At 31.5% G+C, this 18,294-nt stretch overlaps 2 protein-coding genes across 5 annotated transcripts; one reads left to right on the top strand and one right to left on the bottom strand.

Annotated features, from left to right (window-relative positions):
- Nucleotides 1–241: 241 nt before the first annotated feature.
- LOC125871721 (pentatricopeptide repeat-containing protein At5g66520-like) lies at nucleotides 242–17,769 on the top strand. Of its 4 annotated transcripts, none has more exons than XM_049552373.1 (3): nucleotides 242–395; nucleotides 464–2,375; nucleotides 17,714–17,769. In XM_049552373.1, the coding sequence occupies exon 2, from the start codon at nucleotides 582–584 to the stop codon at nucleotides 2,166–2,168; it is 1,587 nt and encodes a 528-aa protein (XP_049408330.1). In that variant the 5' UTR covers nucleotides 242–395; nucleotides 464–581; the 3' UTR covers nucleotides 2,169–2,375; nucleotides 17,714–17,769. The 4 variants fall into 4 exon arrangements, with proteins under 4 accessions (XP_049408330.1, XP_049408329.1, XP_049408327.1 ...); XM_049552372.1 differs by having other exon boundaries at nucleotides 464–2,380; nucleotides 17,714–17,766; XM_049552370.1 differs by lacking the exon at nucleotides 17,714–17,769 and adding an exon at nucleotides 7,484–7,797.
- LOC125870087 (uncharacterized) lies at nucleotides 9,833–10,669 on the bottom strand. The gene has a single exon (XM_049550447.1). The coding sequence runs from the start codon at nucleotides 10,667–10,669 to the stop codon at nucleotides 9,833–9,835; it is 837 nt and encodes a 278-aa protein (XP_049406404.1).
- Nucleotides 17,770–18,294: the final 525 nt, after the last annotated feature.

Raw genomic sequence — 18,294 nt, 5'->3', positions numbered from 1 at the left:
TGCAAGGTGTTTGTTAAAATGCCTAAATGAGTTTTAGAACAAGAAAACATTTTTCTGTTTCTAGTTTCTTTGTTCCATGGTGAACAAGGTATCACTTAATTTTGGGAAGTTCGACTGGCTTTATTGGATACCGTATACTCTTGGAAAATGTTGCTTCTGAAGTGTGGATGTCATTGTTTATCTGTGTTTAGAATTCCGGTTAATCATTCACTGATCTTGTTGGCTTATTGCTTTTCAGTGCCAGGTCGAGTTAGCTACAGTTGCAAAGATGTGTAGACAAATCAGCCAACTTTCGTTACAAGAACTTGTACTACACTTACAGTTAGGATATACTGGTATGATTAATCATTATCAGCCAAAACGAAGATAATTTAGGATCAGAAATTGGTAAACATGTACTAGAGAATCCGGCTTTGAAGTATTGCCACAAGAAACCTTAGACATGTCAATATTTAAAAGATAGCTATGTCATATGAAATTCCGAGCTGGTTTGAAAGGACGGATCATGTATTGGGAAGTCATTGGACTTGTTTCCTGATATGAGGAGTTGAAAGAATGATATGCCATTTTTAACATTCTAGATGATTCTAAAAGCAGTTAGCGAAACTCATTATGTCCTGACGCCCTTAATGCAAAAGTGCAGAACTCTCAACCATCTAAAAGAGATCCATTGCCAACTCCTCAAACTCTACCTCCCTGAAACCCCATCAGCCATTGCTCCCCTTCTTTCATTTGCTGTGAATTCTAGGATTCCATCTTTCTTCAACTATTCGCGTATTGTGTTTCAAAATCTTGGCTACCAAAGTACGTTTTTGTGCAATACCATGATCAGAGGATACATGCAATCAGAAATGCCAATACCAGCAATTATATGCTACAAAGACATGCTGAGGGATAAGCTTATTGTGAATAATTATACCATTCCACCATTGATGAAGGCTTGTTCAATGGTTTTAAATGAGTTTGGGCAACTTGGGTTTTCAGTGCATGCCCATTCACTGAAGTTGGGATTACAAAATGACCGGTTTATTGTTGCAGCATTGCTTGAATTTTATTCCCTAAATCTCAAGATGGACAGAGCACGTATGTTGTTTGATGAAATTCCCGACAGGGATGTGGTTTTGTTTACTACCATGATTGATGGATATGGGAAAATAGGGGAGGTGGGAAAAGCCAGATTCTTGTTTGAAGAAATGCCGGAGAGAAATGTGATTTCTTGGAGTGCAATGATGGCAGCATATTCACGGGCAAGTGATTTTAAGGAGGTTCTTTGCTTGTATCGGAGGATGGATGAAGACGCTCTTAAGCCCAATGAGTCTGTTCTTGTTAGTGTCCTCACGGCTTGTGCTCATCTAGGTGCCTTAGCACAAGGTTTTTGGGTACATTCATTGGCTAAGCATTATAATTATGAGTCGAACCCAATATTGGCTACTGCATTGGTTGACATGTACTCTAAATGTGGGAGAATGAAGTTGGCTTCATCAGTCTTTGAAGAGATGACTTATAAGGATACTGGAGCATGGAATGCCATCATATCAGGCTTTGCAATGAACGGAGATGCAATGAAATCCGTTCAATTGTTCTATAGGATGTTAGCAAGTGGGAATCAACCAAATGAAACTACATTTGTTGCTGTGCTCTCTGCTTGCACTCATGCAAATATGGTTGACAAAGGTCTTTCACTGTTTGAAAGAATGGGCAGTGTTTATGGGGTTGACCCCAGGTTTGAGCATCGTGCATGTGTGGTAGACCTGTTAGCAAGAGCTGGTAAGCTCGAGGATGCTGAGAAGTTCATTGATGAGAACATGGGAGGGCTAGAGAAAGGGGATGCTAACGTGTGGGGAGCTTTACTTGGTGCTTGTAGGGTCTACGGTGATCTTAAAGTAGGTGATAGAATATGGAGAAAGTTGTCTAACATGAAGGTAGCTGACTATGGTACTTACATACTTGCATACAACATGTACAAGGAAGCTGGTTGGGAAATTGAAGCCAACTGTGTTAGGAAATTGATTGAGCAGATGAGAATAAAGAAGCAGCCTGGATGTAGTGTCATAGAGGTAAATGGTGTGGTTAAAGAATTCCTCGCGAGTGATCCTTTACATCCCAAGTCACGACTAGTCCGCAACGTGCTTGAGTGCTTACCTAATGTAATGCATCTTATTGATTGAACATGATTTCGTATGGTCAGATTATAAACAAAAGTATTGGTTTCTGTTCGTTTTTATGTATTCTGAAGCGAAAATTGCTCCATGTTATGTAAAATGTCCAGTGGATATTGGTAATGAGATCAAGAATGGTTCTTATGCAGAGCTATTTGGTTCCCAAGATTGCTCCAACTCTACGAATTAAGGGGTCGTTTGGTGGCTGATTTGGAGGTGAGGTATGCATGTATTAAATCCTGCATAAGTAATACTATATTTGGTAGTTGTTAGTAGGTGAATTAGTCATGTATAAAATCAATATAGTGTTTGGTTTGAAATTTAGAAAGCTGCATGGCTAAGACCATCTCCAATCCACCTCTATTTTACTCTCCATTCTCTATATTTGGAGAGTAAAATAGAGAATGGGCACTCCAACCCACCTCCAAATCACCCTCTATTCTTCAAATCTAGAGAGTTGAATAGTAGTTCTCCAAATTTGGAGAACTACTATTCACACTCTCTATTTCACTTTTTCATTATTTTATTATTATTTCTATTACTTTCTAATTAACATATTATTTTACATATAATTCCATTAATTAAATATCTAATATTCATAATTTTTTTAAAATGTAATATAATATTTTAAAAAAATATTATTTAATATATACTATTTTAATTTCAAATTAATAGTATTTTAATTTTTTTTTCTAATTTTCGTGAATAATAAAATTTTATTTTATTATTAATTTTCATTATAAAGAATATGCAAAATTAAAATGGCAAGATGAAAAAAATTAATTTAAAAATACAATACATGATATGATAATTTAAATACAAGATAACAATACAATACATAACATAATAATTTAAATACAAGATAACAATACAGTATAATACATAACATAATAATTTAAATATAAGATAAAATACAATATATTACATAATAATTAATTGATCAAACAATAATTTAGAAATCCGGTAGGTCGTTTCTAGATTTAGCATTATTCAGAAAAAAATTAGGATATGATTCTGAGAATTGTTGTGATTGTGGTTGTGATTGTGGTTGTGATTGCGGTAGTGATTGTCGATTTTTTTTTCAAGTATTCGTTGTTGTTCTCGTTGTAGGTAATCACGAACATTTTGATCACTAATAGTTTCTAAATTTTTCATTAAAATTTTAGTTTCGTCTCTAAATTCCTTGGCCTTGATATATCTATCTAACCTTTCGCCGTCCTGTTGTTTGGATGTAGCAGACTCTGATAACATCTTCCCAAGTCAATTATTTTCAATTTCGAAAAGTTTCATAGCTGACGAAAGAGCTTCATCTTTTGATCTCTTTAATTTTGATTTCTTCACCCCAATACGCCGTTCAGATGAAGTGTAATGACTTGAAAAATTCTCATTTAAATTAAGTGAAAAAGATGATAAGTTAAGAGATGATACTATAGGTGATGTAGGACTAGGAGCCTCGGACTCCGATGATTGCAAAGTAGAGCCTTGTCCTCGAACTTTTTGCAATTATTGCAGGACCGTCACGATTTTGGAGAAAGGAAGTGCTACATGATATAATGACTGCATGTATTATACTGCACAACATGTTAATTGAGGATGAACGTGATCTCAATGCACCAATTAAAGATGTCGTAAAGGCTCCAACTCCAACTATAGAAATGGTGGCAGATGAAAATCTCCAATTTGAACAATTTTTAGCTAGACATAAAAAAATTAAAGACAAAAATGCTCATTTTGAACTCCGTAATGCATTAATAGAGCATTTATGGGAGCAACGTAATAATTTTGAAAATTGAGTGTTTTATGTAATTGTGTCACTTTTATTTGAATTTGTCCCCTAATTTATGTATTATATTATATTTTCTTGCAATGTATGTTATTTAAAATTTTAGAATAAAATATAATTTCATATCACATTAAAAATTATATAAAGTAATTATTTGGGAAAAAAGAAATAAAGGATTTATATTATGAAATAAGAAAATAAGAATGAAATAAAAATAATAATATAATATTAAGGAGAGAGAAAAAAGATTCATTTTTAGAGAGTAAAATAGAGAATTGGGTTGGAATTGATTGTCTGAAAAAATAAAGAACTCTATATTTGGAGAGTAAAATAGAGGATTGAGTTGGAGATGCTCTAATACATGTTTAAGTTATAAGGGTATCTATGTGTTATTTTATGCAGGATAAAAAGTGAAACAACTAATACATGAATAACATAATTCTGCATAATTAAAACCTGCATAAAATATAATATAGATAAACTCATAACTAATCCCTACATTACTAATACTTGTATAACTGTAACCAACTACCAGACCATACATGTTCTATCATTTACTTTCTTACAACTTATGCCCATTAATACAACCTTGTACCATTGTCTCTGTGATGTGACTTGAGTGGTCCTAGTATCCAATAGAGAAAATACAAAAATGGTTCATTATGTTTGGAATAGGCTTAAAATAATCCCTTAAGTATACTTTCTTAACAGCTTTGGAGTTTTAAGTTTGTCAAAAGTGAGCATTGGCTGTTAGATTTAAGAGAAATTGTTGAAAAGAAAAAATTAACAGGAACTCGCATTTGATGGTATAGTTTTTTCAGTTTCTGCTAGTTTTTGTTTTATTTTTAATGTCTTTGAGTGGCTCGAAGATTGCTCTACCTCTTAAGGTTGGGTTATGTACCCTCCCCAGATCCCACTTGTGGGATTACACTTAAGCAGGGGCGGACCTACAGTGGCTTCGTTGAAAAATAACATTGTATATATATGTAATTTAATCAGTTTTTAAAATTTTATATGTATATATTAAATTTTGAACCCACTAACACAAGTCTGAAGCTTAGCCGAGTGGTTGAGGGGGTTCAATTTTCCCAGTCAACCTGGGATTGAATCCCCATTGCCACATTTTAGTTTTAATTTGTTTTTTTGATATATAAAACATTCACACATAGTCAATAACTTTTGTCCTTTTTGTTTTTAATTTTTTTTTTTAAAAAAAAAACTCAACCAAAAAGGCACTAATCTCTATTATTCTCAATTCTAAAGACCTTTTTGTCTTCTTCTTTGTTGAAATCTTCTTGAAACTCTCTTACTTTTCCCCCCCAAATTTTGAGCATATTTTTTTATTGAAGGAAAAAAACTCTCCCCGTCTCTCAAATCTGGCATCAATAGTCAATATCCATCAAGTATGTTTTTCGCTCTTGATTCTAATCTTTATATATACATATATGATTATTGTGGTTATTTTTTATTTCTTCAACTAAAAAATCCCTTATCATTCTAAAATCAACAAAAAATTACGAATAATATTAGGAATATTTTTATGTATTTGATTCTGAAATTAAGGTTATAATTATTTTGTTTAATATTTTGTTTTTATTTGTTAAATGTTGAATGAAGAGAAATCATTCATAATATTCTTTTAGCTTCTTAGTTTATATTGAAGCCTAGTTTTTCGTTCATCTTGTTATTTACCGTTTCATTCATAAGTCAATGTAATTTTTTTTCAAATGTATTAACATTGTTTACTATAGTCAGATATGTATGTTGTTAGCCTCGTAAAAATTACAAATAATATTAGTTATATTTTTATATCTTGAACCCACTTCATGAAAATCCTGGATCCGCCACTGCACTTAATATTTTGTCGTTGTTGTTTGGTGAGGGACTGGAAGACAAAGTCAACAAAGGACACCAAGATAACATATCAGCCTCATGTTTCATCCCATATGTAAGTTTACTTCTCGAAATATCCAGGACAAGTACACTTGAAATGGCTGAGGCTGCTATAACCAAAGCAATATCAAAAATCACAGAACAAGCAATATTCCTATATGGACTGAATGAACAAGTAAGAGAACTTGTTACAGAGCTGGGACGTATGCGAGCATTCTTGAAAGACGTTGATACAAGAAAACAGAAAGGAGAAAGAGTAAAAAATTGGGCTGATGAAATTAGAGACCTTGCACAAGATGCTGAGGGCGTAGTTGAGAAGTTTGCTGCTGAGGTAATACAGAGATCAAACGAGGAAGACACTGTTTATTGTTTCTGTACAATGTTATCTAATGTTGTGAAAGAGGTTATTCCAAGGTACAAAATAGGGTGGGATATAGGAAAGATAAACAAGAGAATAAAAAGCCTCACAGAAAGTTTAACAACTTATGGTATAGATTTGCATGATATAAATGAAGGAGAAACATCTTTTAGAGAAGAGAAACTACAGAGTGGAGCTATTGGTGTTGAGAGATGGGGAGGTTCTGGAGGAGGGCATTGGAATTATAGGCCTAAAGGTGTAGTGAAACAGATAGTTGTAAAGCATGGATTGATTATAGATTCTATCATGTTTAAGAGCATTGAAGAAAATGGTGTCATGGAATCTAAAACATTTGGTGGTTCTGGAGGCCATCTCACAACTGAGGTAACATTAATGTCTACTTTTTGTCTATGTTGTTCGGACTCTTTAAACATGTTATTGGATCATGATACGTGTGCGGTGATGTTTTTGGAGAGGCCTAACAACATAGTTTTTAGATCTTATTTGTTTGCACTTAATGAATATCTGAATAGATCTTAATATCATTAAGTGGTATTTTTGTGAATAATTTTCACTACCATTCTATCCACACAATCATCGGCCACTTCACTAAACACCAACTACATCTGTCATCACAACCCCTATCATTGTCAACCACCATTACCGTCAACAACTAGGGGTGTAGCCTGGTAATGTTGAGTGGATTAGGATGAAACCACTTTGGGGGAAAATTACATTACTTATACATTGTTTTAAATTATTTTACATATATATAGTAGATGTTGAACCTCCTATGGCTTCTTCATGTCTTTACTTTATATTTTGATCCCCTTAGTGAAAAATTTTGATTTCACCACTATCGCCTAGAACCAACCACCTTTGTCATCACAATCACCAGCGTTGTCAACCACTACTATCAGTCACTATCACATCTACCACCTCAATATCATTATAACTATATCCATTGTCGCCACCATTATCAACCACTACCACCACTATAGTGTTTGATCTTTACTATCAACCATTACCACCACTATATGTTTTATCCTTACTATCAACCACTTCCACCATCACATCTAGCATTGCCGTCAACTACCACCAACTAGTATAAGTTTTATTAGTGTATCCCATATACAAGATCTTTTCTAATCGATATCGCCTTCGAGAATGAATTTAATATATATATATATATATTTCAAGTGAAATAATAATTTTTTTCTTTGTTCCCAACCATCATTCAATATTCTCCTTGTTAATAAGGCTAATTAGCTTTTTCTTGAATTTTTGTAGATCAATATAGACAGTCCTTCAGAGTATTTGACAGGCTTAAGTGGGACATATGGACTCTATGGTCCCTATCTTATAATAAAATCCATCAAGGTTCACACTAACCTTAGCCATCATGGCCCTATGGGTTCAGTAATTGATACTGATACCAACTTCTCATTTATTATGCAAGGTGGGGTTGTTGTTGGATTTCATGGATTTTCAGGCTTATTTCTTGATGCCATTGGTTTGTATGTTATGCCAACAAGCGTAAATTTACCTTCTTAGTAGGCACACCATCTCATTAATTCGAGCTAGCTTATGTAGATAAGCTTTTAAGTATATTGATCAATAACATCTTGCTTGGATGGTAATTGTTACTCGTTGTATTGTATCGTTAGTTTAAATACCATATTTATATTTTGTATGATGTTGTTTAAATTCATCGTTAAGTAATGACGAAAAGTCTCATAACCATCAGTTTGGTGCGTGATCGCGCCCGTTATATTGTATTGTTAGTTTAAATATCATGTTTATATTTTGTATGGACGTATCGTTTAGATCTATCATTTCTCATTTTATGTAACCGTGATCGCGTCGTAATCTTCTCATTTTGTCTTTACTAATTATTTAATAATCTTATTTTATTTTTTACCCTACCTTTTTATAGAGCTCTACTTCATACCCTACTTTTCTTATAGGTTTATCATTTTTATATGTTTATCATTCAAATTGTTGATGTGCGACATTATGTCTGCTTTTCTTAAAAAAAAAATAGACAGAAGGATGAATCTTGCAACTTTTTGAATAGTTCAAGGATGTTTTTTGTTCATTTATATAACACAAGGATGTACTTTAAGTTTAGGTCATACTTCAAGGATGATTTTAGCCAAAAACTCTCATTAATAAGTGTATTTGTTTACATTAACATCTAAACACTTATTTGGTATGAATAGGTCTTAATATCATTAAGAGGTATTTTTGTGAATAATTTTCACCGCCATTCTATCCGCACAATCACCAAGCACCACCACTAACTACCTCTGTTGCCATCACCACCACCATTGACAACCATCACTATCGTTGGCAATTAGGGGTGGAGCCACATAAGGCTAAGGGGCTTTGGATAAACCCCTCGGCGAAAAATTACACTATTTATACATACTTTTAAAATTCCTTATTTCTTTCGTATATATGGTAAATGTTTAACCTCCTTTGGCTTCTTCGACACTATCGTGAACCACCAACCACCTTTGTCATCACAACCACCACCGTTTCAAGCAATACTGTCAGTCGTTATCACACCGTGACTCAATGTGTTTATAAATGAGGCATTCGCCTTAGGCCACTAAATTTGAGGGCTGCCATTTTTTTTAGTAATAATAGAATTATTATAAGTATTTTTAATAAAAATAAATAAATTGTATTGTATATTTCTTTTAGATTGTTTCGAAACATTAAAGAATGTTTCTTTCTTTTTTGTCAATTTTTAAATTTAACTTCCACATGACAAGTTTAAGACCACAAGATTAAAAACTATTTAAATAATATATATATATATATAAACCAATGGCAATCTCTAACCTACAAATTAGAAAAAATAATTTGATGATAAAAAGTCTCATTTTAAATCTTATCTTATGATCGCTAAGACGACTCTTGGACTCGAATCTATAAGATAACAAAGGCGACTCCACGGACTCGAATCTCTAAGATAACAAAGGCAATTCCAAGACTTGAATCTATAAGAAATTTAGTTAAGAATGATTAACAACTGATCCTAATTTGAATCGAGGCATATTAACCTCTCCATGGATAATTATATAAGTCAATAAATTGACTTGATCGGTCTATCAATAATCAGTCAACTTGTGTACTCATATGTGCCACAATTAGATTAATTACATCTTTCATTTGCAATAACAAAGAAATGATAGGAATTTAGAGATTCCAATTTTTTGTTGCCATAGTTAGCTTAATTACATCTCTAAATTCCAAATTTTTATTACCACAATTAGCTTAATTACATCTTTCATTTCCATAACAAAGAAATGATAGGAATTTAGAGATTCCAGTGTCAATACACAACCTAGGCCAACATCGAAAGCATAACCGTAAACTCATGCATGAAGAAATCAGTTGTAAAAATGAATAAATGCGAAAAACAAATTGCATGTATCATTAATGTGACTTAACTACAAGTAAAAATAAATTTAACAAATGTAACTTAACTACAAGTAAAAATAAATTGCTTCTATCATTAACAAACAAACAGAATTAAAAAGAAAAAACATACTAAATCTTACCATCATTCGATAAAAAAAAATACCAAATTCATAATGCAAGGAAAACGAAACGCGTCCTGATCGGGTATCAACGATAAAATGGACCAGATGGATCGACTTGCCTGCACAACGTTAGGTATGCCAAAAAAAGAACACGATCCTTTGCACCCGTTCGATGATTATCAGTATGTTCACAAAAAAACTTAAGTTCATCGAGCGTACAACAGCCCAACATCTGACCAAGTAACAGAAACAACCAATTTATCTTATTCTTATCTGCACAAATAATCGGTTTCACACTATTCTCTTGTTTACAAAATTGACAAGTAGGAAGAAGAGGAGTCATCCATATAGACGGTGCACGTTCCTTCAGTAAAGTCTTATTTTTCATCACGTAAGATCCAATTTCAACAAACTTTTCTTTCAAATCGAATTCCATAGTGTATCTCCTTTCACACCTCTTGCATTGAACATCTCCGCTTATCATGAAAAGTTGCTTGGATAACAAGTATTGCAACGTGTGGACTGTAGCTATTAAGTTAGTCGCCCAAGGAAATGGAGGAGTGATAGTCTCAATAATCACCTCTTTAGCATTACCCGGCTTTGGCTTTAAGGAGTTACGTCTTTTACGCTGACCAGTTTCTTTTTTTAGAATGGTTGGTGTTAAAATCGCGAGTTGTGGGAGGTTCAAAGTACTCGATTCGTGATTTTCAAGTATGAGTGGTGGTGAGAGAGATTCGATATTTTCACGAGGTTGTATTCGAGGTCTAGTAGAACGAAAGGGTGTCATTAATGAAAGTTTCAAGAGTTCATCATCTTCTTCTTCTTCTAGTAGATTTTCGCAACGATTTTCGAAATGAGTATGAAAATTCTTCCTCTTTCTATTGATTTCTTCATTGTTTTCTTCATTGTTGTGGTTGTTCATTGCAAAAGAAAGAAAATTTATACCATAGAAAAAGATGTCAAAAAAAGGTAAAATGAAAGAGCTATACATATACTTAAAGAGTTGCGTTAGAGATAAGTCAAAAGAAACAGAATTATAGTAATTTCAGCTAAGTTAGAAATCTTTTAAATTCAAAAGAGTTACACCTCATTATAATTACCTAGTTAAATTAGACCAGAATTTTAAAAATTTCAATAGAGTTTGAATTTTTGATAAATCTAAATAATTAAGATTAACACGTTCCTACAAACGATTGACGTCTTGCTCATTTAAATATGTAAATTTATATGAAATATTAATTAGTTTGATCAAGTCAAACAAATTGAGATGGAAGTAATTATTTTAAAAATGGGTATTACAACTAACTGTGAGATACACGGACCAATATTAAAGGAAACTTATTATTGCAATAAAATAGCTACGGTCAAATAAATATACATTTTAGTTAAAATTATCTGAATAACACGACTCATACATAAAATAATTAAATGAAAAATTTATTTCAATAGCATTTTAAATTATGTAATTTTCACTTCTTCTTTGTTAGTTTTCTTGACAATGTAATTAGTAATGGTGGAGAGTCAAAAAAGTATACTGTTTATACCTGATTAAAATTATTTTTTTAATGTATATATATAAAATAGATATTGAACCATGAACCTCTTTGACTTTTTTGTGTATATATTTTTAGATGTAAACACAAAATGTTATAAATTACACAAAATATAAAAATTAATGACTATATATACATATTTACGTTGGGTTGTTAGAAGCATACAGAAGAAACTAATACAATCCTAATTTCATTTGAATTAGGAATCTTTCAAATTCAAAAGAGACAAAAAATAATTAACTATCTTATTAAATTCTTAGCGAAAAAATAGTTATTACATTTCCTTTTAAAAAACAAAAAAAAAAAAAAACTACAATATTTTTTTTAAAACCAAAACTCTCCTATATTCTTCCTTAAATTAGAGTCATAATTATACAATGCACCAACTTATATTAGAAAGAAAATTATAGCAAATCGTTATCTCGTTTGAGATTAAATTTGATTGTTGCAATATGAGTAATTAATTATCTTGACTACTTAATGGGCCGAGTTTGCATGGACCCGCCCTGGTTCATTAATGGCTACATATTAAGGATTGGCCCAATTTGTTAAAGGGCTATGATGGGTATTTTTTAGGGAAAACAACACAAATCTCACTAGTTTAGGAGCTAATTACCTTCTATCCCATGAGTTTGCAATATTACCAAGCCTACCATAATTTGTTCTGCGGATACACGTATCTAACGCGCCTAGATACATGTATCTTGATAATTGCATCTAAATAAGGAAGGTAACTGATACATGTATCTCGATAATTGTTTCTAAATAAGGAATGTAACTGATACATGTATTTCGAATACATGTTAATTAATCAGATACATATAATTAAGTTTATTTAAATAGGGAATGTAACTGAAATACATAAATTAAGGAGGAAATCACACGTATAACATCTTTGGAGTATCTAAGGCTCATAAGAAAATATTTTAAAATTTGAATTTTTGTGTATATGATATGTTCATTATATGTATCTAAATTATTCTTTTATGTATCTGACGTTTCTTCTATGTATCTAATATATATTTAATGATTAGATGTATTGATCTGTCCATTCTATGCACCTAAACTGTTTTTCTATGTATCTTATAACCAACAAAAAAATGTCCAATTTTAGCGGCAATGAAATGGCTCCCTTCTTCGACTTCCTCGATGTTGTGCGCCATAGTTGATAATGAAGTCAATTGTGTTGGTTGCTATGACTGGATTTTTGGATATTTATGAATTAATCATAGTTGTGATTATTAATTAGTACATGGGTTAACCCCAAAATCAATTCCTAGTATCTTTTTGATAGATATCCTCACCTTTCCTCCGATCTTACTTGTGGTCTTGCTAGCTTCTCTGTTGGTATGGCCATCGGAGTGTTAGTGACGCTAGGAGAAAAAATGTGGAAGAGAAATAATTAATTTGGTGTCAAGGTATAAATTATGGAGAGAATTAAGTGAGTAAATAATTGAGGACTCTATTTTAGGTTAATTTTAAAGTGATTGATCTCAATGTATTTTACTCCAAATTTGGTATTAATAAATCCTAGTTTTATGGAATTGTTTATTTGATTGTATCTTTTAAAATATATGGTATAAAATATTAAAAGTGGTAATATATGTAATTGTTTAAAAGTAGAGATAAAATTAGTATATATGATAGTGGTGTATGTCTAGTTAAGTAGTTTTTCCTATTTTTTAAGGATTGACCCAATTTGTTGAGTTATTTATATAATTTTTAAATAGGTAAATTTACATGAAATATTAATTAGTTTGATCTAGTTAAACAGATTGAAATGGAAGTAATTATTTTAAAATGTGTATCACAAGAGATACAAGGACCTATATTAAAGGAAACTTATTAGAAGAACTTGTAGTCTTGTTTGTTTGAAAAGATAATACGAAATCTTGTTATTTCAATAAATAGCTATTGTCATAATGCTTCTCAAATAAATATACATTTTAATTAAAATAAAAAATTATATGAATAAGACGACTCAGACATATAATAATTAAATGAAAAATAATTTTTGACCGAGTAATGGAAAATTATACATGATTAAAAATAATTTATATATATATATAAAAAAATAGAGGTCGAACACTTGAATATTTTTTACCTTTTCGTTTGACTCACCTAAATCTCACTAGCTTAGGAGCTAATTACTTAGATACACGCTAGTTTGCGATATTTTGGTGCGTTTAGATACACGTATTTCGAGATACATGAGGTCAAAATTAGGTATAATTTGTTCTAGGTACACTACATCAAAGTAATTCACCAAATTTCACTCACCTCTCATCTCGCTCGCCACTCTCCTATATATTTGATATTCAAATACATGTTAATCACACCAGATACATACATATACATGTATTTAGAGTGATTAGCATATGTATGGAATACATGGCGATCTCGCTCGCCTCTCTCCCTACTATATGATAACAAAAATTAATAAGATACGTAATTATTTGAAAATATAGATATAATTGATAATAAGAGTGAAAATCCTAGATGGAAAACACAAAATGTTAATAAATTACACAAAATATTCCTCCCAAGTAACTACTTTACCTAGAATATTTCTCTCAATTCCTAAATTTACGACAACTTAACTCATCCAATCAACACAAAAATTAAAGACAATATAGTGTTTTTCAAATTCAAAAGAGAGATAAAATAATTAATTACCTAATTAAATTACTAGCTACCAAATTTAATTGTTAAACTCTCTTCTTCTTTTAAGAAAACCTACCAGATTTAGCTACTACATTTCAATTTTTTTTATTGGGTTAGTTTTTTTCGATTTCATCTAAAACTTTTAAATTAGATTTAAAACTCATAGAATGTACCAATTTATATTAGATTTTTTTTAAAATTGCAAATCGATTTGTAATTTGGTTTGGTTGGTTTGGCACTAGAATCTTCCTTTTTTTTTAATTACTTTTTTGCAGAATTTTCATCCTTGTTTTAATGGAATTATTATACAATAATTATGCTAATTGTATTTAATTTATTAATTGCTACCAAACTTAGATGTCTAACTCTAACCCCACCTCCTCCTGCCAACAAGAAGAAAAACTAATAGAGAACGACTTGGTGTGTTGGCGTGGAGAAAAATATTTTTTAATTTTTTTATGATTGATGATTAATCAAACTTTTTGAAAATTATTTTTATTAGGAAAATAAGTTCTTTAAAGGTAAATAAAATTATTTTCATAGTGAAAATAGAAACAATAAATTTTACAAGTGGCATTCTTCCCACCTTTTAACATGCCTCGTCTTCACTCTCATGTCCATAGCACGCTCCCAGGCCCCAGCCTCACCACCCTACACACCCCTGTCCCCTCCTCAACCCACTTTTCATAATATTTATCTAAATTTTATATAAATACTAATAATATTTTTTTACATAACGAAATAAATTTTACATAAATACTAATATTATTATTACTAAAAAATTCATCAAATCAATCTGTGATTTGCTTATATTATTATTATTATTAATAATAATAATCTTTAATTTATACTATATATTTCTTCTAGTTACTAGTTTTCACTCGGAAACAAGACAACATAGAAGTATGTTTTCTATTAAAAAAAATGTCGTCGTACTATACAAACTCAAAATTCAAAATTACCTTTACATTGTTATTTATTACTACATAAGTAGAGATTATGTATTATATATACAAATCCTATATTATATTATTTGTGTCAGTTAAGAAGTTAAAGACAAATTACCATTGTAAATTGTAATATTGAGTACGAGGATTATTGTGATAGTGTGGTAAATTATAATATTGAGTACGATTTATTTTTTTAACCGCCAAATCAACCAAACCAAATTACAAATTAATTTGTTTTTTCATTTGATTTAATTCATCGGTTCGGTTTGACTTCTACACCTCTACTTATGCCCATTAATACAACCTTGTACCATTGTCTCTGTGATGTGACTTGAGTGNATATGCTGAATCGTGCTTTATATTTTATCATTTTTGGTCAATAATGGATCATGAGGCTCCTTTATTTAATTGAATAAATCTCTAAGAAAATTAGGCTAAAGAGCCCAAACATTCTTTTATATATCAAAACATATATCAAAAACACATTAATTTAACTTTAAGTTTTGTTCTATGCAACATTTTAAAGATAATACACACATTCTCATGTTAATCAATTTGTTGTTTCAAAGCAAACTAAATTTGATCCTCATAATTTTAATTGAGAGCAACGGATGACATTGTTTGTATAATTTCAAACATGGTGGAGTTTGAATCACAAAATATTTGAAAGTTTTATTCAATACACGTTAATTCAAAAGTTGTAAATTTTAAACAGAGTTAATTAATCCTATCATATGTAATTAATTAAATTTTAATTATTTAAAAAATTATATTTTTATGGTGCTGACATGTGACACTCTCTCTCTCTATACATATATATATAGTAAAACCTCTATAAATTAATGCACGGTAAATTAATAATCTCTCTAAAATAATATTTTCCTTCGGTCTCGACTTGGGCCAATGGAAAAAGTCACAATAAATTCAATATTTAATAGTTAATCATTTATGTATTGTGATCTCTACATAACTAGCTAGATAATACCTGCATAAGTAATATCTGCATAACTAAAACCTCCATAACTAATACATGCATAACTAAACCCTGCATAACTAATACATGCATAACTAAACCCTGCATAACTAATACCTGCATAATTCTAATCAGTAACCAAACGACCCCTAAGTATTTTGTCGTTGTTGTTTGCTGAGCGACTGGAAGACAAAGTCAACAAAGGACACCAAGATAACATATATATTAGTCTCATGTTTCATCCCATATGATATATCAGTTTACTTCTCTAGATATCCAGGACAACACTTGAAATGGCTGAGGCAATCATAGAACAAGCATTATCAAAAATCATAGAACAAGCAATATTCCTATATGGAGTGGATGAACAAGTAAGAGAACTTGTTACAGAGATGGGACGTATGCGAGCTTTCCTGAAAGATGTTGATACAAGAAAACAGATAGAAGAAAGAGTCAAAAATTGGGCTGATCAAATTAGGAACCTTGCACAAGATGCTGAGGGCACAGTTGAGAAGTTTGCTGCTGAGGTAAAACAGAGATCAAACAGAGAAAACACTGCTTATTGTTTATGTACAATGTTATCTGATGTTGTGAAAGAAGTTGTTGCAAGGTACAAAATAGGCTGGGACATAGGAAAGATCAACAAGAGATTAAAAAACCTCAAAGAAAGTTTACCAACTTATGGTGTAGTTTTGCCTGATATAAATGAAGGAGAAACATCTTGTACTAGAGAAGTTAAATTAGAGTGTGGTGTTGAGAGATGGGGAGGTTCTGGAGCTATTGGTGTTGAGCAATGGGGAGGTTCTGGAGAAAGGCATTGGAATTATAGGCCTAAAGGTGCAGTGAAACAGATAGTTGTAAAGTATGGATTGATTATAAATTCTATAATGTTTAAGAGCAGTGAAGAAAATGGTGTCATGGAGTCTTCTGAAACATTTGGTGGTTCTGGAGGCGAACTCACAACTGAGGTAACACTAATGTCTACTTTTAGTCTATGTTGTTCGGACTCTTTAAACATGTTGTTGGATCATGATACGTGTGCGGTGATGTTTTTGGAGAGGCCTAACAACATAGTTTTTACATCTTATTTGTTTGCACTAAATGAATATCTAAAATAGGTCTTAATATCATTGAGAGGTATTTTTCTGAATAATTTTCACTATCACTCTCTATCCACACAATCACCGGCCACTGCCACTAACCACCTCTGTCATCACAACCGCCATTACCGTCAGCAACTAAGGGTGTAGCCAGGTAACGCTGAGGGGGTTAGGATGAACTCCCTTCGGGGGAAAATTACCCTATTTATACATAATTTTAAAATATTTCTTACATATATATAGTAAATGTTGAACCTCTTTTAGCTTCTTCTGTGTGTACTTTATAATATTTTGACCCCCTTAGTGAAAAATCCTAATTTCACCACTATCGTGAAGTATCAACCACCTTTGTCATCATAACTACCAGCGTTGCAACCACTACTGCCCGTCACTATCACACCTACCACTTCACCATCATTATAATTATACCCATTGTCGCCACCATTATCAACCACTGAACCACTACCACCACTACAATGTTTGATCCTTACTATCAATCACTTCCGCCATCACATCTAGCATTGTCGTCAACTACCACCAACTAGTATAAGTTTTATTAGTGTATCCCATATACAAAAAAAAAAATCTAATCAATATTGCCTTTGTAAATGAGTTTTTATATATGTATATTTCTAGTGAAATAATAATTTTTTTTCTTTGTTCCTAACCATCATTCAATATTCTCCTGTCAATAAGGCTAATTAGTTTTTTCTTGAATTTTTGTAGATCAATATAGACAGTCCTTCAGAGTATTTGACAGGCTTAAGTGGGACATATGGACTGATCTGCGATTCCTATGTTATAATAAAATCCATCAAGTTTCACACTAACCTTAACAATCATGGCCCTATGGGTTCAGTAATTGATACTGACACCAACTTCTCATTTATTATGCAAGGTGGAGTTGTTGTTGGATTTCATGGATCTTCAGGGTTATTTCTTGATGCCATTGGTTTGTATGTTATGCCAGCAAGCATAAATTTACCTTCTTAGTAGGCACACTATCTCATCAATATATATTTGAGCTAGCTTATGTAGATAAGCTTTTAAGTATATTGATCAATAACATCTTGTGTGGATGGTAATTGTTACTTGTTGTGTTGTATCGTTAGTTTAAATATTATATTTATATTTTGTATGATGTTGTTTAAATTCATCGTTAAGTAATGACGAAAAGTCACATGTTATGTAACCATCAGTTTGGTGTGTGATAGCGCCTGTTGTATTATATTCTTAGTTTAAATATCATGTTTATATTTTGTATGGACATATCGTTTCAATTTATCATTTCTCATTTTATGTAACCA

The sequence above is a fragment of the Solanum stenotomum genome, chromosome 7 (assembly GCF_019186545.1).
Source record: "Solanum stenotomum isolate F172 chromosome 7, ASM1918654v1, whole genome shotgun sequence".
Taxonomy (NCBI): Eukaryota; Viridiplantae; Streptophyta; class Magnoliopsida; order Solanales; family Solanaceae; genus Solanum; species Solanum stenotomum.
Note: the sequence above shows the minus strand (reverse complement) of the source record. Positions and strands in the feature narration are given on the sequence as shown.

What these genes read in the sequence shown, in the direction of transcription:
- LOC125870087 (XM_049550447.1), bottom strand. Translation starts at nt 10,669, where the DNA reads ATGAACAACCACAACAATGAAGAAAACAATGAAGAAATCAATAGAAAG.
- LOC125871721 (XM_049552373.1), top strand. Translation starts at nt 582, where the DNA reads ATGATTCTAAAAGCAGTTAGCGAAACTCATTATGTCCTGACGCCCTTA.